This window comes from Staurois parvus, unplaced genomic scaffold, assembly GCF_062004578.1.
Source record: "Staurois parvus isolate SC_StPar_1 unplaced genomic scaffold, SC_StPar_1.0 ptg000321l, whole genome shotgun sequence".
NCBI lineage: Eukaryota > Metazoa > Chordata > Amphibia > Anura > Ranidae > Staurois > Staurois parvus.
The window spans coordinates 6,317,738-6,339,446 of NW_028318117.1; the positions used below are offsets into that span (position 1 = coordinate 6,317,738).

The 21,709-nt window shown below is 39.3% G+C and overlaps 1 protein-coding gene across 4 annotated transcripts in view; it reads left to right on the forward strand.

Moving 5' to 3' along the window:
• The window catches only part of RAP1GAP2 (RAP1 GTPase activating protein 2), a 918,850-nt gene that overhangs the window by 866,106 nt on the left and 31,035 nt on the right, over positions 1 to 21,709 (forward strand). For 3 of the 4 annotated variants that reach the window (XM_089683779.1, XM_089683781.1, XM_089683777.1), the window contains 3 exons: positions 2,976 to 3,062; positions 3,805 to 3,939; positions 15,533 to 15,670. In XM_089683779.1, coding sequence (XP_089539905.1) covers positions 2,976 to 3,062; positions 3,805 to 3,939; positions 15,533 to 15,670 — 360 coding nt within the window. The remainder of the gene's footprint in view (positions 1 to 2,975; positions 3,063 to 3,804; positions 3,940 to 15,532; positions 15,671 to 21,709) is intronic. The other variant, XM_089683780.1, reaches the window with a different exon arrangement.

Sequence of the window (21,709 nt, forward strand, 5' to 3'; positions counted from 1 at the left end):
GGCCCTATCAGTAGGGGTTCTATGTACACTTCTTTGAGGCTTCTAGATTCCCTCATCCCCTGGACCCACCTAGTTGTCTCAGCTCCCTCAGTCTCCCAGACTCACTTAGCCATCTCAACCCTTTCTGACAAGAAAACTGCTCCAGCATGGAATGCTGTCTCTTGTGTAAAGTCCACTTTGTCTCCTAATGGAAGCCCTGAACTTTGCCCAAGTCCTTCATTATAATGGAACACTGGGTTGGAGATTTCTTCCCTCCCAACACTCTTTGAAATCTCCAAACTCCATAACCCAATCTGGGAATACAAACATCTACAGAAAAAACAACTGATATTTTGCACAGACCCACACTCTACATACATGTGAACGCTGTGTCCCTTTTTCCTACTTTTACATACTGTCACACAATATATAATTCCAGTCTGCAATTTGTTTGCACTAAATACACAATGTTTAGCAGCACTTGCTGTAAGGTAAAGACATCATGTCTTTTAATGGTAAACCTATTTAGAGGAAATAGGAATCAATAGAACAAATCTGTGTGAGACAGGCAGCGAAACTGATCCGCTATTACTGTACATTTGTGGTTTGCTCTGCAAACAAGGTGGGTTATGTTCAGAGTGTTCCTTTCCTACCCAGAAGCACATTTACTCATGTAATCCCTTTGAGCGCAGACACCTGTCACAGCCTGCAGATACCTAGCAGTGACTCAGACAGTCAAGCAGGGAATGACTCAATAAAATTAACAAATCTGTCCTCTCAGCCCATCGCTGGGTGCCCAGCAGGGGGGCAGGCCATCATTTGGAAAGAAGATCAGTGCCAGCTTTTTACAGTCAAAATATTAGTCACAATTTTCCCTGAGCTGTCGTAAATGCATCAGTGTGTCAGCTAAGATGTCTGTGAGTCCCCGCTGGCCTGGGAAAGATTATAAAAGTGCTGAGAGATTTGAATACCAAATGTGTTCATTCTTAGTTCCACTTTATTATTATCAGAACAGTGGACCCTGGCGGTGCAATGTGCATTGCAATATTCTTTATCAGGATCATTTTGTTTTTTTATAGATGAAATTATACCTGAGACATATGCAGCACAAGTATTATAAAATCTTACACCTGTATTTTAACAGTTTAGAGCTATAGTATGCATGTACTATTATAGGAAACATCCAGCTGAGTCCAACTGTCATTGTAAAGCCAATGATCCTGCCATGCACCCTGATTCTGCTAGACGTGATCTGTCCATGTAAATGAATAGTCACCTGTGCCACTGCCTGCATTGCCAATCTTCATTCTGTTGAAGACTACCACTGCTAGAATAATCTCCTGCAACAGACACTGCTGTTCCCCCTTTGTGCTCTTTGGTTTTTCCCACCAACCACTTTATCACTGCAGGACACAGTAGTGACATATTAACCAGAGGAAGGAACCACAGTGTGCAGCAGGGGAAGCAGGCATGCAATACCCCTGGAAGTGTATTGGATGCAGATTCTTTAGTAGCATTGGGAAACAAAGATGGGGACACAGGCAAGGCGGACTTGTATGTATTATCTATGTTCTTTTATAAAAATTCTCTTGCTGAAGTATTTTTTTTTTACAAACCTTTAAAGTTGAACTCCAGACAATTTTATTTTTAGCTTGGGGAGGAAGAGTTACAATCTCTGCCAGGTTGTGGTTGGTATGTGTGTCGCAGTTTGGGAGATTCACAGTCATTTCCTGTTTTAGACTCACTGGGTTAGAAAGTGAAAGGAAATGGTACAGTTGTCACTGGAAGAGGAGAAGCAGAGGAGAAGTCTTTTGATGAGATCACCTGTTCTGCTGATAACCCTCACTTTTTCTTGCTTCCTGTTCTTTCTATGGGATACGAAGTGAGAAGAGATTTCCCTATTGAGGACACAGAAGGGATTAAACAACATGATAGAGATTCTTACTTTACCAACATATATTCTAGACTAGAAAGTTGTAATATTTTACGTTTTATGGGTTATAAGTTAAATGTTTTATTTATATTTACCTCTAAGGGATGTTTTAACGTTTATGTTGTAACATTACCCAAATTCTTCCTCTCTCTGTACATTGGCTGAACTGAATGAACCATCCTTTAGAATTGCATGGAGGACAAATTCAATGCAAATTAAACACTGGGACCATAAATCTTTGGTGTTACCAGTGCTGCCAGCCATTTTGTTACAGCACTCTATTTTGCAATGGATGTCAAAGAGGTAAGGGCAATGGAGATGCTACACTTACCTTCCACAAAACTTAACTCAGTTTTTTTTATCTGAAGTGCTTCTTCAAAGAGAACCAATCCTGAAAAAATATCCACTATTAATGAATATAGCACATTAATGTATTTTTTTTTTTTTATAAACCTACTTCTGTTTTTTGACATGCATTTGCAAACTCTGGTCAGCAAAATCCCATTGACTAAAATGGAGCAGTACACATGGCAGTTCAGAGGCTGCAAATGACCTGCTTTGCAATGCCCTGCACTTCTTTGAATAAAACATGTCTTATTGAGCTGTATTTGAACTGCAGGCAAAGAAGATGAAACTGAACCTTTCTTTGTTGAACACCAGCTCAAATATTTGATGTGCCAAGTTGCTATTAAAAAAAAAACCAAATTAAAAAAATTGATAAATAGCACTGGCTTTGTTACATTGTGGGAGCAGTACCTCCTGAAATAATATGAAATAAATAACATAATCACATGTATTAGAGTGGCAGCTAAAACAAAAAGGCTAAATTTTCACACTGTATTTTATCAGCAGATTTGTAGCTAAATCTTTACCAGCAACATCACAGTTTTGCATTTATTGAAAATTTGGATTTCACATATCAGAAAGGTGCCTAAAATGCTGAGTATTATGTGATATATTTTAATAGTTCACAAGGTATAACATTTACATAAAAGTATATTCCTACTAGGGCAAATCTCTAACTCATATAAGTAACTGTGTATTTATTGATTTATTTGTATAGAATGCAGAGTTCCGAGAATTTTTGCTGACCAAACTCATTAATGCTGAACATGCTTGTTGCAAGTCTGACAAGTTTGCAAAGCTTGAGGTAAGCAAACACTTAAAGTCTATGTAAATACTAAGAAAGAACTCCTTTATTTAGCCCCTTTTGGCAGCCATATATTTGTTACTGTTTGATCTTGGGTTCAGGGATGGACTGCAATGCTATTGCTCACACATTTAATTAGAAGAATGTGTGATGTTTTCACATTCAATTAGACTGCTAAATATGCCACTTTGTTATATATGTTCAATAATGACATATTGCTGACCCTGCCATAGCTTAATTAATTAATAACGTCCTGTGATCTTTGGATATGCAGACTGTTATCTGTTAGCATTCTTCCCAGCATTCTCTATGGACCACTAAACACCTTCCCATGTGATAATGAAGAGTAGAGGGGTAGGTGTACTGTATTCAGGCCCTAGGGTGACAACATTGTTTGTCCGTAGATTCATTACAGTGCATTGACAACATTGACCCCTTAGGACAGAAAATATGTTACTGGCATGTTCAAAAATAAAAGAAAAAAGTCTAAAAAAAAACAATGTAGCTATCTCATTTAAGGACTAGTAAGCTGCAATATATTAAATTTTTAGTTCTTAGGTAAGAAATTCAGAACACCATAACATTGAAAAAACTTTGCAAATATGTACCGGTCATTAAAATATACTTGCTCAAGTTACCATTTCATAAAACACATATATATATTAATTAATGCTGTAATACTTTTTACTATTCCCATTGAGAGAAAATTATATCTTGTTTGTTAACATCTTCTTTGACATAGGACCGTACAAGAGCTGCCTTATTGGACAATCTGCATGATGACCTTCATGTGCACACACAGGCCATGCTTGGTCTTGGGCCAGAAGAGGACAAACTGGAAAATGGAGCTCATGGAGGATTCCTGGAGTCCTTCAAAGTAAGTGTAGGGAAAGATCTTAACTTGTTAAACTTTAAAGCCATTTTCTTCTGTCAGTTGTGGCCTAATAATTCAGTAATTACTTTACTTGTATACTCATACAGTAGTGAAGCATATATTGTTTTTTGTGGAAAATAAGACAATGCACTGTGAGGTTACAAGCCTCCTTGGAAGTGAAGCAGTGGTGCTTTGTTACAGGAGGAACACAAGTGCCTGAAGATGTTACTTGTAGACCTTTGGACTGGCGATGAAAACTAAGAGGAACCAACTGGATGTGTATGCATGAGTGTTAAGCAAGCAGTCATTTGAGCCACATCTACACTAGCAGAAATTAAGGAAGAACTCTGTCTTGGCAGTGAGTTCAGGACAGCTGGGCCCAGCAATGACACCAGCAGGATTGTAGCAGGAGCACTCATAAAGGTCTGCAGAAGGATCTCAAAGTAGAATAGAGCAGGCACCTGAAGGGGAATGTAGGACTGAGTCAGAGACAATAGTCACACAGCAGGACAAGGTCAGCAACAAACAGGCAGTGTGCTAGTAAAGTGTTACTAAAATAATTAAAAAAAATTAAAATAGCAAACATGTTATACTCACCTGCTCTGTGCAGTGGTATTGCACAGAACAGCCCTATCCTCCTCTTCCTGGGTCCCCTGCCAGCGATCTTGGCTCCTCCTCTTCTTAGTGTCCCCTCTCTTCCCCTTCACACAGGGAAGGGGGGGTGGGCAGAGGAATAGAAAATGTTTTCTACCTTAAGTGTTACTAAACCCGGGACCCTGCATTCACTATATCCGGTGTCCCACAGTACGCAGAATATGGAAATGCAATTCTTGTAGTAAATACAAACTGCTAAATACCTTTTCTTAACAGCAGTATATAGCAGTCTTGTGACTTCTATCAGTGTCCGGCTGAGCACTGGTTAAAGCATGTAGGAGGAGTTTTCATTCTCCTCTAACTGTCCAATGAGGCTGCATAACCCCTGACCCTCTGTGTGGATGGTGCTGATTGGACCTGTGCTGATCACATGCACCCTTCCAAAGAAAAAAACTCTAGAAATAATACACACTAAATTGAGCATGTGCAAAGTGACTCCTAGAACTCTGTACTATCAGCAGATGGATTTGGGACTGTAGAAGGGGAGGATCAGAGAAGACAGGATCATACAGCCTTTTTACACAATGTGGAGAATGAACCCCTTAGGTTCCACAGTGAGTATAACAAGCATGATTTATTGCATATACAGACTGATTTTACTGTTGTGAGTTTAGTAACACTTTAATGCAAGGAATGCAAGGAATTAAGGTAAAAAATTTTTAGCTTTTTTTAAATCACTTTATGTCAGAGGCAGGAGCAGAGTCAGATAAAGCTAAATTCAGAAAGTGGGAGCAGGATATAAAAGCAGAACAGGAGAAGGCTGAATCAGCAATGAAAAAGCATACAACAGTCCACAGGCTGGGTCATGAATAACTTGCTATAGACCAGTCAGCACTGACACTGTGTCAGGCTTTCCCATAAATAGTCCCTTTAGTGCCACTACTGATGCTGGATGTGGCACCACTCTACGTGCAGAGCCATGAACCAAGACACATGCACGAGCAGGTGCCCAGGCCAGCTTGCTAACAAGTAATCCCTTATGTACTAATATCTTCAAAAAATTCCATTTGAAAAAAATTCTTAATCTGTTGACAAGTTGCCTCTTGACCAGTTCTTACAGAATATGTAAGGATTCAGCTGTTGTTTATGCGCATGTTTTCTCTCTGGTCAAGACTACAGATTGAATATGCAAGAACATTCTTTGTTATTTAAAAATTAAATAATGCATATGAACAATAAAAATGTATTGTATCCAGTCAGCAGATTCTGTTTTCTGCAGTTGTTTTTGTTTTCGCTGTAAAGAGAGTGTAAAATGATATTCATGTATATTCAGAACACACAGCTGAATGAGTTAAATGGAGACAATTGCCCCACACCATCTTTAGTTCATAAAGCTCTACATAGAATCCTTGTTGAAGAGTAACAGTCCAAAAGTGAGCAACTACTGCTGTGCTGTGTTATATGAAGATCCTCAAAGCGCTATGGATTCTGTGCCATGGCTTCAACCCTTGACAAATACACCAATTAGCCATAACTTTATGATCACTGACAGGTAAAGTGAAAACATTGATCATTTTGTGGCATCTGAAAGTCAGCGGGATAAATTAAGCAGTGAGTAAACATGTTGTCCCTGAAAATGATGGGTTGAAAACAGAAAAAAATGAACATTTCATTTTGTTATGTAAGGGGCTGTGTAGTCGCAGATCTGTCAGGGTGCCCATGGTGACCCATGTCCACAACTAAAAGTGCTTACAATGGGCATGTGAGCATCAGAACTGGACTACAGAGCAATGGAAAAAGGTGGCCTGGTCTGATGAATCATGATTTCTTTTACATCATGTGACTGGCTGGTTACATGTGTCACTTACCTGGGGAAAAGATGGCACTAGTATACAGTATGGGAAGAAGGCAGCGGGGGTAATGTGATGCTTTTGGCAATGTTCTGCTGAAAATCCTTAGTCCGGCCATTAATGTAGATATTGCCTTGACATGTACCACCTACCTAAATATTGTTGCTGAACAAGTACACCCCTTCATAGAAATGGTACTCCCTGATGGCAGTGGCCTCTTTCAGCTGAATATTGCACCCTTCCACACAGCAAAATTGATTCATGAATAGTTTGAGGAACACAACAATAAGTACAGGCATTGACTTGGCCTCCAAATTCAACATCTGAGGGCTATTCTGGAAAAACAAATCCGATCCATGGAGGCCCCAACTTGCTACTGATGGCTTGTTGCTGGATACCACAGCATACCTTCAGATGTCTAGTGATGTCCATGTTGCAATGGATTAGGGTTTTTTTGGCAGCAAAATGGGAATCTACACAATATTAGGTGGGTCATCATAATGCTATGGCTGAGCGGTATATATTTTTAATTTAAAGAATTCGTACAAATAATAAAAAACAGTTATGTAATACATGTATAAACTTATAAACATGTCACCCTTTCAATATCCTAATCACTTAAACATTTAAATTAGCCTTAACTTATTCCAGCTGATCATTGTACATAGGATATGTGTAGCATGTCCAGTCCTTCAGGCCTGCTCCTCCCTCCCAGTACACAGCAGTTGGGCTCTGACTAATCATAGCTGCATTGCTGTGTACAGAGAAGGTTAGTTGCTTTAGCAGTCTGACAGTGTTTATAACTAAGAAAGACACAATGTAACACATTGTTATTTTTGTATCATTCTGTTCATTCATCTGCAGATCAAAGTGATAAACTTTGATCTGCAGATGAAGTCAGTTAGAGCAACCTGACAAAAAAGTTTTTATTTTTTTAAAATAAAATGTTTCTTTGTTTAACCCTTTATTAAATTGATTGCAAATGTCCAGAATCATAATTTTAGTGCCAACTTTAGAATAAAATGCACGTTTTATCAGCAGCACCACTATTTGGTTTTTATATTTTCATTCATTTTTATTAAAAGTTTTCAAAAAAATTTTTTACAGAAAGAAACATTTGGTTCGGTATAAATTGTATGCATACAATATAACTTTATTAGAATGTTACCCCACCTTTTGGCTGGGGTTGGAACTAGAGTTGCAGCATAAGCATCAGAGGTATGCTTGGGGTGGACTAAACCGTGAGGAGGAGTAGTAAGTGGAATTAAACAGGGGGGGAGAATATTAGGGTAGGGGGGTAGGGGGGATAAGTTATGGAAGGATGGAGGAGGAGTAGCAGTCTGATATAGATAGATATAGATTGTTTGTAAAAGTATCAGGGTTTGATGGAGCAGTTAGGATCTTGTAACCAGTTAGACCATAATGAATTAAACTTATGTTGAGTGGAGTTATTAGTGGCCAGTCTTTTTTCCATTCCGCATTGGAAGTAAGGATCTGAGACTAGCGATTGAAGGGAAGGGGCTGTGGTGGTATTCCAGGGTCGGGTTATATTTAGTTTAGTTGCAAAAAGGATGTGGACCATGATGGTACGGGAGGTATATGGGAATTTGTTAATCCCGATGTGTAAGAGTGCAAGTGCCGGACTTGGGGTTATCATTATTTTGGAAATTTCTGCTATTAGTTGGAATACACTATTCCAAAAGGATTTAATAGATTTGCAGGACCACACTATTTGTTTTTAAACTAAAATTGGTCCAAAAAGAAAAAATATGTTTTGTTACATTTTATTGTCTAAGGATTTTGAAAAAAGAAAAATTGTTGCCTGGCAATAGTCACAAGAAAAGCCTTGGTTATCCTTAAAATAGCAATATATTTACTATATTAATATAGGGAGTGAACGGGTGTGAGAGACAAAGTAGTATTAAACCCCCACTGTATTAGCTCCATGTTACTATTAACAATTGGTATGCCATTTAGTAGCAATTCTCCCCCAAACATTTGCCATGCTAAAAACTTGTACAATCAGTTTTCTGCTTACAGCACTTCCTGGAAATTCTGGAATGGGGAGTGCTCACCGTTGCATTAGATGACCTTCTTCTTTGGGATTACATGTCCCAGTATTCCTTGCAGCCAGTGTATAATGTGCATACATGTCCAGTCTAAAAGATCTTCAGCTGGTTCCCCGTCCCAAACCTTTTCTAGTCCAGGCCAGGAGTACACATGTCAGGGTGACTCCAGGGAGTCCCTGCATGGAAGTGTAGCCAGTCTATAGACAGAAATACCAGGGGCATAGATTTTATTGCAAGATTGTTGCAAAAACAGGCTGCAGAGACAAAGGGGACAGTGACAATAGATGTACATGAGGTATGGTGCTACTACACTTTATTTTAACAAGAGTTCTATAATGTACAACGCTGAGCAAACTTTTTGGCTATTTTTTACAGCTATATAAATATTGTATAATAATAATAATAATAATAATAACACTTTAAGGTACATACACAAATTTCTAAAGTGGAGATAGTGGATACATACTATAGATGTGTCCCTATTCAGGAGATTGCTATTCACCTCCCATTTTTTTTTATGGGGGTGGGGTGTCACATTGATTAGGAAGAGATTAAAAATCTGTCCACTTCTTGTCTATTTGCTTTCCTTGTCTAATTTCTAGTAACGTAAATAATATTTAGAATCTCTTTCAAGGTTTGTATGGCTGCCTGTGTAACCATAATGGAGAATACCTGTAACATCCTGTCTGGTTAACAGGTATCAGAGAGATATGTTGGAATACAGGCACCATTTAAAACTTGACAGAATATCTAACCATTCCCCATTACTGATAGCAAAAAAGTATTGATTGATGCTGATGTTTACGCTACAGTCAGAGCCATACCAAAAGCTTGGATACACCCATACATCAAAAACCTTGCTTTGTCATTCACACAATCATGTTGATTTAGACCAATATATTTAATTGCAGTCTGCAAAGGTATTTGCTCCAAAGTTTAGTAAATGAGGTGAAGCACTGCTGCCTTTCATCATCCAATCATGTGAAAGCAAAAATGTCTTTTATTTTCCATGCATGTGATTGGGTGTTCTTTGCAAAGGGAAACTTCACTTCATTTACTCTGACCCCTGGTTCACACTAGCCTGCACACTTCTGGTTGGTTGCGGGTGCAGAAATCGCACCTGTTCCTGCGCCTACAATCACCCACAACCACATTGCGTTTCTCTTGCAAGATGCACGGGGGTGGTATTCATTCTAAATGGCACTCCCACTTATCTCATCTCGCAGCCCAATCGCTTGTGTGGGAACTGCACAGAAAATGCATCGTCAAAAAGACTATGTGGTTTCCCTGCGAATGCATTTTGGAAAAGGTGCATGCATCTTTTCCTTCCATGAAACAGGGGCACAACAGCCCATTCAAATGAGTTGGCTGTCGTGGCCACCGCACGGCCGTACTAGTGTGAACCAGGCCTGAAGCAAATGCCCTGGTAGAATGCAACTGCACTTGAACGTGTATGGTCTATTTGCCTTTAATAAATCAACCTCAGGGGGTCATGGTGCATGTATGTGAAATGCAAAGAATAATAATATAGATAGATAGATAGATAGATAGAGATATACCGTAAGTATGCTTTCAATTACTGAAAATGCCTTTTCTTCTAAATAGAGCAATTGATTAAAATAAAAAATGTTTTCCATTAAACATGAACACATATATAGAGTGCTTTCTCTAATTGACATCTCATGACCAGATGGCATGTTCAAATACTGGGATCACTGCCAGTCCTGACATTTTCTTTGCATACTAACATCTGCAGAATGGTTAATTAAAGCATACAGCTCTGATTTTTAGCAGTATATAAATTTCAAACTAAAGCCTTTGCGTGTGATCAGCATTTACCCTCCCCCCCCCCCCTCCACCCAGTAGCTGAGCCACTTTGGCAGATCACTTTGGCTGGCATGGCTATCTGGCAAGGCATTTGAATTGTAATAATACACTAGGCGCTCTTTAATTGCTTGGGAATGCTGTCTTCATTACAAGGCCACTTTCAATTATATTTTGATTTTAGACAAATAAGGTGTTAAAAAGCAATATGTTATTCTCTAAATCACAGGAAAGTAATTTGGATCTGCTTTACAGCAGTACAGATTAATATTTTTTCCTGCACAACCCATTTAACTAAACATTCTCTGATTGCCTAGGGTTAAAATGTATTGCCAGATATGTGTTTTTAATTCATGAGTGCCTTTTTTTCTTTGCAATGCATACTTGCTAGGATCACTGACAAGCCCAAGAAAATGTGTCCAGTACTTAAGGGTATCTGGATCATGTGATGGCACTGGTGCTTTGTGATTGGCCCTGCACATGATATGCATACGCTAAGCTCAGACTGACTTGGAGTTTACACAGGGCTACTTTCTTTTTGCTCCATCTGTTGTTTCATCCTACATATCTAAAGTATTGGTTCACTTGACCACAGTCGTGAGAGTAAAGATATTAATGAAGACTTACACAGAGGGTAACAGTGACCTGCTATAGGTTCATTGGGTACTACTGAGCTAATACATAAAAAACTACTCTGGTTGTCAGGTTTGGAAAGTCAGGTTCCACAAATATTAGACCTCCACCCATGTGGCAGTGCTGGAGTCTAGTAGCCAATTGCTAGGCCTGAGCACTGTCACATGACAGAGGAAAGGGAGGTCACCACTCTCTGTTCTTCTGACACCGGCCATATCATGTATATACCAAATAGATGGGATGTGCTACAATTATAATATTTTATTTAAAAATCTCTGCTTTATCAAGCTTTGGTTGTATATGGGGATGCATGAAATTGTTGGATGAATACAATATTATATTTGCAGCAGGTTTTTGGTATAACATCCCGTCTATTTGATATATTGTAACAGTGAGTGTGGGGCCTGCTTGATGTGTAGAAGAATCTATCAACTGTTAACATGCAGATTGTATATAAACACTATATTGCCAAAAAGTATTGGGATGCTTGCCTTTACACACACATGAACTTTAATGGCATTCCAGTCTTAGTTCATAGGGTTGAATATTAAGTTGGACCACCCTTTGCAGCTATAACAGCTTCAACTCTTCTGGGAAGGCTGTCCACAAGGAGGGTGTCTATGAGAATGTTTGACCATTCTTCCAGAAGCGCATTTGTGAGGTCAGGCACTGATGTTGGACGAGAAGGGCTGGCTCGCAGTCTCCGCTATAATTTATCCCAAAGGTGTTCTATTGAGTTGAGGTCAGGACTCTGTGCAGGCCAATCAAGTTCCTCCACCCCAAACTCGCTCATCCATGTCTTTAAGGACCTTGCTTTGTGCACTGGTGCGCAGTTATGTTGGAACAGGAAGGGACCATCCCCAATCTGTTCCCACAAGGTTGGGAGCATAAAAATTGTCCAAAATGTCTTGGTATGTCGACACCTTAAAAGTTCCCTTTACTGGAAGCATGGGGCCAAGCCAACCCCTGAAAACCAACCCTACACCATAATCCCCCCTCCACCAAACTTTACACTTGGCACAATGCAGTCAGGAAAGTACTGTTGTCCTGGCAACCGCCAAACCAAGATGCATCCATCGGATTGCCAGACAGAGAAGCATGATTGGTCGCTCCAGAGAACACGTCTCCACTGCTCTAGAGCATTGGTCTTCAAACTGATACCAACAATGGGGCATAATTCCCCCCACTGACACCAACGATGAAGCACAATTTCTCCCTATGACACCAACAATGGGACCCAATGACACCGCTGATGAGGCACAATTCCTGTCACTGACACCAACGATGTGGCACAATTCCTTCTACTGACACCAAAGATGTGGCATTGTTTTTGCTCCACTGACATCGGGACCTCTCAAAGGTCACAGTCTGGCCCCCTTAACGTATGAAGGACCGTAAACTGGCCCTTTGCTAGAAAGTTTGGAAACCCCTGATCTAGAGTACAGTGGTGGCGTGCTTTACACTACTACATCTGACGCTTTGCATTGCATTGGTGATGAAAGGCTTGGATGCAGCTGCTCGGCCATGGAAACCCATTCCATTAAGCTCTCTACACACTGTTGTACTAATCTAAAGGCCACACGAAGTTTGGAGGTCTTTAGCTGTTGACTCTGCAGACAGAGACTTCTACGCACTGTGCGTCTCAGCATGCACTGACCCCGCTCTGTCATTTTACATGGCCTACAACTTCATGCCTGAGTTGCTGTTGTTCCCAGTTACTTCCAGTTTGTTATAATACCACTAACAGTTGACCGTGAAATATTTAGTAGCAAGGAAATTTCATGGATGAACTTATTGCACAGATGGCGTCCTTTCACGGTACCACACTTGAATTCACTGAGCTCCTGAGAGCGACCCATTCTTTCACAAATGTTTGAAGAAGCAGTCTGCATGCTTAGGTGTTTGATTTTATACACCTGTGGCAATGGAGGTGATTGGAACACCTGAATCCAATGTTTTAGAGGGGTGTCCCATTAAGTTTGGCAATATAGTGTGTGTATATATATATATATATATATATATATATATATATATATATATATATATATAGTACATGTACATATTTAAAGTATAACTGAAGGCAACACTTTTTTTTTTTAGTTTTGGATAGAGTGAAGAGCGAAAAAATTACACCTATTCACTCTCTATTTGTTCTGTTCACCATTATCATTGAAAGTGAAAGTAAAAGAAACCTCAAATTTTGTGTTGCATCCAGAAACATAATAGAGGGGAAATTTTCCAATGAGGACACTAGTTCTGGTGACCAGGGGGTCCCCAAGAAATTCCCTTAATTTGTAGAGTTTTTCTAACTTCCTGTTTTGGCTATGAGAATGGAGGTGAAGGTAAATCTCCCCAATGGGACACAGGTGGCAAAAAATAAATTGACAGGGGTTATAATCCTCCCTTACTCTATCCATAATGAAAAACGTTTTGCCTATAGCTCTACTTTAAGGGGTTGATGTACTAAAGGCAAATAGATTGTGCTTTTTGCAAGTGCAGTTGCATTTTGCAAGTCTGGTTACTCCAGAGCTTAGTAAATGAGGGGAAGCAGTTTTTTTTAAATTTTCCCTGCATGTGTTGGGATATTTTTGCAAAGTTAATCATAATTATACTTTATTTTCAAATGGCCCATAATGCTACACCTGTACCTATGTGCAGTATTTTAGCAAGTGTAATGATAAAATGGATTCACATTACTTTTCAGAAATGAAATTCCACCAATAATATTAGTTCATAAACACATGGAAAATACATTATACTTACAAGCTGCTCATTGCGCAAACATACTAAATAAAACTGTAAATGCCATGTAGAATTCTATGCTCTGAAAGACTCCAGTAATGAACAAATACCTCATCTGCAGCATAGACCCATAATTTCAGTAAATACTGATTCAAGCGTCTGGGTATGATCCATCCTTTCCATAAATACCAGTACATTTTCCGTAATGCCATGCATTTATATTTGTGAAATGCCAGCTATGTAAAATTGCACTTTAGTAGTCATTTATTCCAGGCTGTGTATTGGCATAATAAGCAGAATTGATGAAAAATGCTCTTTCTGTTCATGCATATATTAACTTAAATAATTAATTGTGAAAACAAAACTTGAAGTAATTGAGGCCAGCAGACTGTTTATGTAAAAGCACTCTTGACCAATAGCTAATAAATATTTAAAATAATATAAATCTTAATGGATGGTACTGGAGAACAGACCCACTGATTAGAACAACATTACCAATTAACTCTCTGTACATTCCTTTGCAGGTAAACATGTCTAGTTTTCTCGGTTAAAACCAGAATTTTTGGTTTCACATATTTCAGTAGGTTTAGCTGGCCACTAACAATAGAAAACCATATCAGCCATGAACTAAGCATTCTTTTGATAATGTAGTAATCTTTTGCCAACAAATACTGTGTTCACTACTCGGTCTACTTAACTGCTGACCAATATTTACAAGCAGTGTAACTGACTCAAACATCCTTGCATAATCAGACAGTGTAATGGGTAACAATCACAGGATAATGAATAGTAGCTGCAGAAATGTGCATTATTACTTGCAGAAACTTTCCAACATTTTGTACATAAGGAGATGGCACCCCTACAACATTTATACCACTGGCAAACATTTTCCATGGTAAGGCAGGTCATGCAGATATAGGAATGAGAAGGGTCCCCTCTTGGTCTTGGGGGGAGGTTCACCACTTATAAATAGCCCATTTAATTTACTTCTGCTAACCTGTGTTTGGATGTCACAGACAGGGCTCACCCAATGGCAATATTACAAATATATTATGAGTCCAGTGGGCTGAATTACTTGGCTGTCTACTTGCCATGTTGAAGTTATGGATGTTCCGGCAATCCATCACGAGTTCCCATTCTTCCTTATTTCTTATTTATATTACATAACAATAAAGAAAATCCAACAGGGGTAGTTTAACAGAGACCCCAATATAATGCCACAGGTGATTGTAGCCATATTAGTGCATTTGCGACAGAAACAATTGAGTACTGTCCATGATACTTTTCTTATTTGCACTAACATACAAGTTTGAGGACAAGCTTTCGGGGTATGTCCCCTTTTTCAAAGTACAAGCAGTACTATTACAAATCACAAAGTTTAAGTAGAATGTTAGAAGGGATGAAAAAAAAAAAGGCTACAGATAAGATACAGCAAAAGGGGGGGGGGGATACTACACTCACACAGAGGGAGTCAAGCTAGCTAATAGTCATAAAACTGTTGGATAATGAGTGAGGAATCCCATGTCCAAATTAAGGCCGTTATCTCTTTTGTCAAATAGAATTATCATTCTTAGTTCAACAGTTTTTCTTTCCTGAATGGATTTGAATTTTCCTTTCAGAACTAAAACATTGAGGTATTGTGTGGGTAGGAAATGCAAGCATGAACATTTCACTACTGTTGTCCTTGACACAGAACATAGGAAAGGGTTAGTTTTTGCATATGCCAAAAACTGAAATTTCTTAACCCTTGAAGTAAGCAGCTATATTTTAGGAAGTTCAATGTATTTAAAATAATTGGTGTATTTTTAAACAAGTTGAATTAGTAGTCACAGTAAACGCCAATTAAAATATATTGGTTTTATTTTCTTTGTTTTCTTTTCCAAGAGAGCTATCCGAGTAAGAAGTCATTCCATGGAAACCATGGTGGGAAGCCAGAAAAAGCATCAGTCCGGGGGGATATCTGGAAGTCTGAGTGGAGGCATTGTGCATACGAGTGCTGAAATGACAAAAACCACCTTCTCTGTAAGAATTCCCATTACAATTGATTTAAGATTTAAAGGATAAGTTCACCTTCTGGACAAAAATAATAAATACACATTTTTTTGCAGGTAAAAAAATGTGCATTTATTATTTTTGTCCTAAGGAGCCTGGAAAGCATTCCACCAGTGATCAGTAGATTGCTGATGCCATGCAGGTCTCCTGCAGACCTGTCAGAATGTCTATTTGCTGTACGGTCAAGCAGATATACTGACTGGAAGCTTCAATGAAAACTACAAGCCTATAGCTGCTAAGGCTGTCGGTGCTTGCAGTTTATTCATTCACAGAAGCCTGTGAATGAATCACGTGGCCGTGCGGGGCAGATAGTATGGGAAAACCTCTCTACGTACTATCTGTCAGAGGGAGGGGGGGGCGGTGGGCACGTCTGCCGCTATGGGAACATGGTACATGTTCCACCCTAAAAATGGGTGTAACATGTTCCAAAGGTAAACTTATCCTTTAACACTTGACTGCATGATAATCAGGAAACAGTGTCATAATGGTATAAAAAAAAAGATATATATATATTTGGCCTAATGCTACCCTATACACATTGCTCCATTAGTTTCTGCCATATAACAACAATTAACTGTATTCATTTTACTCACTGTCAGCACAGCGTACCTTCCACATGCCAGTATCGCCTCCACCTTTATAGCATATGGCTGCATGCACTTCTGGGTTTTGCCCTAATTGTCCTACCCATCTCCAATCGCAGTGTCCTCCCCCAATGGGACACATCCAATAAAAGCAGTAGTTTCCTGCTGTTTGCCAAGCAACTCTTGTTTTCCTTGTCTGTCTCTTAGTAGTGTTCAGTATCCTGACCATCTGCTTGTAACCTGGGGTCTGTGTCTGCTGCTTGCCCTAACCTCTGGCCTGTAGCCTAGTATCCATGTCTGCTACCTGCCTTGACTATTATCTTGTATCCTGGTACCAATGTCTGTTGCTTGCCCTGACTTCAATCTTTGATCCTGCTATCTATGTCTGCTGCCTACTCTGACCTTTGTCTTATATCTTGGTTAACTGTGTCTTTTGCCTGTCCTGACCATGGACTTGTTTCCTGGTTATCTAGGTCTACTATTTGTTTTGACCTCTGACCTGTATCCTGATGACACAATCTGCTCTGCTGCATCCAACAGACCAATCACCTGCTCCAGTTCTAATTCCTGGTGTCTTCCTACTCCATGTTTTTTTTGGCCCATGGTGCTTAGAACAGGGTGAACCCTAGTGTTCCAGTGTGATCCTGTGTAGCTCCTGTTCCACATATTAATCAAGAAAACGCACGCCAAAAAAAATGTATTAAATTCCTAAACCAATGCTGCTGTTCTTTGCTGACAAACCAGCAAACTAAATAAAAAAAAAAAAAAAAAACACCGCGCAAAAAATATATATAAATAAATAAATCACAAAACTTAAATGAAAAATATATAAAATAATATATAAAATAATGTCCAAATCAAAAGAGCAAAAAAATAAAAGTTCCAGTCCAAAAAAATAAGATATCCTAAATCCAATGTGCTCCAAAGAAATAAATGAAAAAAAGGTGCCGTATGCAGAAAACTTCAGTGTATAAACACCATCCGTGATAACCAACATATACTGCACTCACCAAATATAGTGGACTCTCAGTGATTAAGAGTCAAATATGCTTTATGGATATTATATATCCTGCCAATAGGGGTTCCACTGTTTAGAAGAATGCTCCAATAGAAGGATTTCCCACACAATTTGATCAGTGTAAAAAAGAAAAAACTGAAAAACTGATAGTGTAATATTGTCAAAAGAATTTAATTCTAATAATAGATGCATCAATTGCACTCACATGTTAAAACAACAAGAAACGCCTTGGGTCAATTACATATGACCATCAAATCACTTTCTGCCAATGAAGATTCCCATAGTGTGTGAACTGGCAGCTCAGATACAGTTGCAAGAAAAAGTATGTGAACCCCTTGGGATTAAGTGGAGTTTTGCATGAATTGGGCATAAAATGTGCTCTGAACGTCATCTAAGTCACAACAATAGAAGAACGCAGTCTGCTGAACATAATACTACACAAACATTAGATGTTGCCATGGTTTAATTGCACATACCATGTAAACATTCAGAGTGCAGGGAGGAAAAAGTATGTGAACTTTTGGACTTAATAACTGGTTGACCCTCCTTTGGCAGCAATAACCTCAACCAAACGTTGCAGATCAGACCTGCACAACGATCTGGAGTAATTTTGGACCACTCCTCTTCACAAAACTGTTTCAGTGTAGCAATATTCTTGGGATGTCTGGTGTGAATCGCTCTCTTAAGGTCATGCCACAGCATTTCAATCGGGTTGAGGTCAGGACTCTGACTGGGCCACTCCAGAAGGCGTATTCTGTGCTGTTGCAGCCATTGTTTTGTTGAATTACTTGTATGCTTTGGGTCATTGTCCTGTTGCATCAAGCATCCTCTGCGGAGCTTCAGTTGGCGGACAGATGGTCGTACGTTTTCCTGCAAAATGTCTTGATAAACTCTGGAATTCATTTTCCCATCAATGACAACAATCCGTCCAGGCCCTGAGGCAGCAAAGCAGCCCCAAACCATGATACTCCCTCCGCCATGTTTTACAGTGGGGATGAGGTTTTGATGTTGGTGTGCTGTGCCTTTTTTTCTCCACACATAGTGTTGTGTGTTCTTCCCAAACAACTCAATCTTGGTTTCATCTGTCCACAGTACATTTTGCCAGTAGTGCTGTGGAACATCTAGGTGCTCTTTTGCAAACTTCAAACGTGCTGCAATATTCTTTTTGGACAGCAATGGCTTCCTCCGTGGTGTCCTCCATTCTTGTTTAATGTTTTCCTTATTGTAGATGTGTCAACAAAAATGTTAGCATATGCCAGAGATTTCTGTAGGTCTTTAGCTGACACTCTGGGATTCTTCTTTACCTCATGCAGCATTCTGCGCTGTGCTCTTGCAGTCATTTTTACAGGACGATCTCGCCTAGGGAGAGTAGCAACAGTGCTAAACTTTCTCCATTTGTAGACAGTCTGTCTTACCGTGGACACATGAACATCAAGGCTTTTGGAGATACTTTTGTAACCCTTTGCAGCTTCATGCAAGTCAACAATTCTTGATCGTAGGTCTTCTGAGAGCTCTTTTCTGCGAGGCATGGTTCACATCAGACAGTGCTTCTTGAAACCAGTAAACCCAAAACAGGTGTGTGTTTTTTAAGAGCAGGACAGCTGTCAGCAACACATCCAATATCATCACACTGATTGGAGTCAAGGTTGGCTCACTCCTGGCTCCAATTAGCTCTGGGAGAAGTCATTAAGCTAGGGCCTCACATACTTTTTTCTCCCTGCACTGTGAATGTTTACATGTTATGTTCAATTAAACCATGGCAACATCTAATGTTTGTGTAGTATTATGTTCAGCAGACTGTGTTCTTCTATTGTTGTGACTTAGATGACGTTCAGAGCACATTTTATGCCCAATTCATGCAAAACTCCACGTAATCCCAAGGGGTTCACATACTTTTTCTTGCAACTGTAGATACAGACACAGTAAAGATGGCTCTGAAATGCAGCTTCCCACGTGCGTTCCACTTGCCGGAAGTGATGTCAATGCGTTTCGCCCCTCCTCCAGGGTGTTATCAAAGACACTGAACTCCAGTAATTCCTTCCTAAAATACTCCCTTACCATTCCACCCTCTGTTCCACATGTCTAGCTCCCAACATTATCTGTTCGAGTGTGATCCTGTGTGGGTCCTGTTCCACAGATCTAGCTCCTAGATCTTACTTGTCCATCCAGTTTCAAGTTTTCATCAGTTCAGTGGTGCTTTGCCCTATGCAAAACGAGTGGTCAGCTTACACTTTGTCTACTGCCTCTCTTGGGTACTCAACACACTGCAGCTGGTGGATTAACATAAGGGCAGGCCTGCCACTCACAGAGTGTAAGCCCTGACACTGAAAAGATTAAACAATTAGGATTAAAAACAAAATGAAGGATAAGTTCACCTTTGGAACATGTTACATATTCTACCTGCTTTTAGGGTGGAACATGTAACATGTTCCCATAGCCACAGCTGCAGGGAGAAGTTTCTCCGTACTATCTGTCAAATTTGAAAACAGCGCAGTCGTGCAGGGCTCCGCCCACACGGCCATGCCATTCATTCATGGACTTCCGTGAATGAATGAACTGGAAGTCCCAAGAGCCTAAGCGGCTGTGGGCTTGTAGTTTTCAATAAACTACCATGGCACTGTGGAGCGCAGTGGTAGTTCATTACTGCTTCCTGTCAGTATATCTGCTTGACTGTACATCCCATCCAGCAAGCAGATATTCTGACAGGTCTGCAGGAGTCCTGCATGGCATCAACGATCTACTGATCGCTGGTGCAATGCTTTCCAGGCTTCTTAGGACAAAAATAATAAATGCACATTTTTTTTACCTGCAAAAAAATGTGCATTTATTATTTGTTGTCCAAAAGGTGAACTTATCCTTTAAAATCTAGCCATTTTTTCCAATTTTGGATGGAGTACGGAAACATTATAAACTCTCTTGGCTTTTTATTATTATGTGGAGCTCCATTTACTTTTACTTACTGTTAAAGTAACAATAGTTTCACCAGACCAGAAGTCTGGTGAAACTTGTAAAGTGAGGAGCTAGTCAGAATTGAGGAAAAACTTGCAAAAGAGTCACAGGCAGCAATAAAAAGCTGGCAGTGGTTCTAGCCTTCCCATATATAATATAAATAGCATTTTCTATTTCTGTCTCTGTCACTTTTTTGGTGTTTTCCTTGCTTTCTATTTAGTGAAACTATTGTCACGGGGATAATAAATGAAAGGAAATCTCTTTTTGACTGGACATCCACTTTAATACATTGTTTAAGACAATAATAATATGCAGCAGATTGAATGTCCATGGGTTAGTATACTGTTACACCCTAGTAAAGTTCTAGTACAGTTTTTACATTCTCTGGCACTTTGTATAACTGTACTTGGGGTGGGTAATACGGGTAGCTGGGGTATTTATAAGGGTGGTTTGTGCCAAATACACCCATTCTGATACAGACCCTGACACCTGATTCTGAGCACGCAGAGAGCCAAATAATTTAAACACTGCACTGGATACCTAGGTCAGACACATCTAATCAGGCTTTAACCACTTAATGGTCGTCTGCAATGTACTGCGGTCAGGTGGCCACTGTAGGTAAAGTGACACACCCATATGGCACTGCCTAGCAGGGATGAGAAACCTAGATATCTATTAGTAAAATTTGAACACTTTACACACATTACACATATTTAGGCATACATTTAGCCCGTTAATTGCCCTAGATGTTAACCCTTTGCCAGCCAGTGTCATTAGTACAGTGACAGTGTATAGTTTTAACATTGAATACTGTATTAATGGCACTGGTGATGTCAGTGGTAGTTAGTCAGTTCCCCCCAGCATCAGTTAGTGTCAGATTGCCCGTCGCACTATTGCAGTCCCATTGTATCATCGCCATTAGTACTATAAACATAAATAAATATCCCAGTACATATACCATAGTTGTAGGTGCTATAACTTTCACTCAAACCAATCAATATATACTTATTGGGATTTTGTTTTAGCAAAGGCAGAATACATTTTGCCCAAAATTTATGAAAAAATTAGATTTTTTAAATTTGTGTATTGGATACGTTTTATAGTATAAAGTAAAAAAAAAACATATTTTCAAATCAAATACTACCAAAAGAAAGCTCAATTTGTGTTACAAAATAATATAAATTTCATTTGGGTGTAGTTTTGCATGGCCGTACAATTACCAGTTAAAACAGCACAGTCCGTTATACCAAAAAATGGTCTGGTCATGAAGGGGGTAAAATCTTTCAGAGCTCAAGTGATTAAACATTAGGCACAACATTATATATTCTCCTCACGTGTACTTTACACTTTTAGGCCAGGCATAGGCAACAAATGATTGTGAAAGCCTAGTTTTGAAGACCAGCTAATAATTAAATAGGTTATATTTAGTTACCTAAACAGCATTTAAATTAGAAGCTA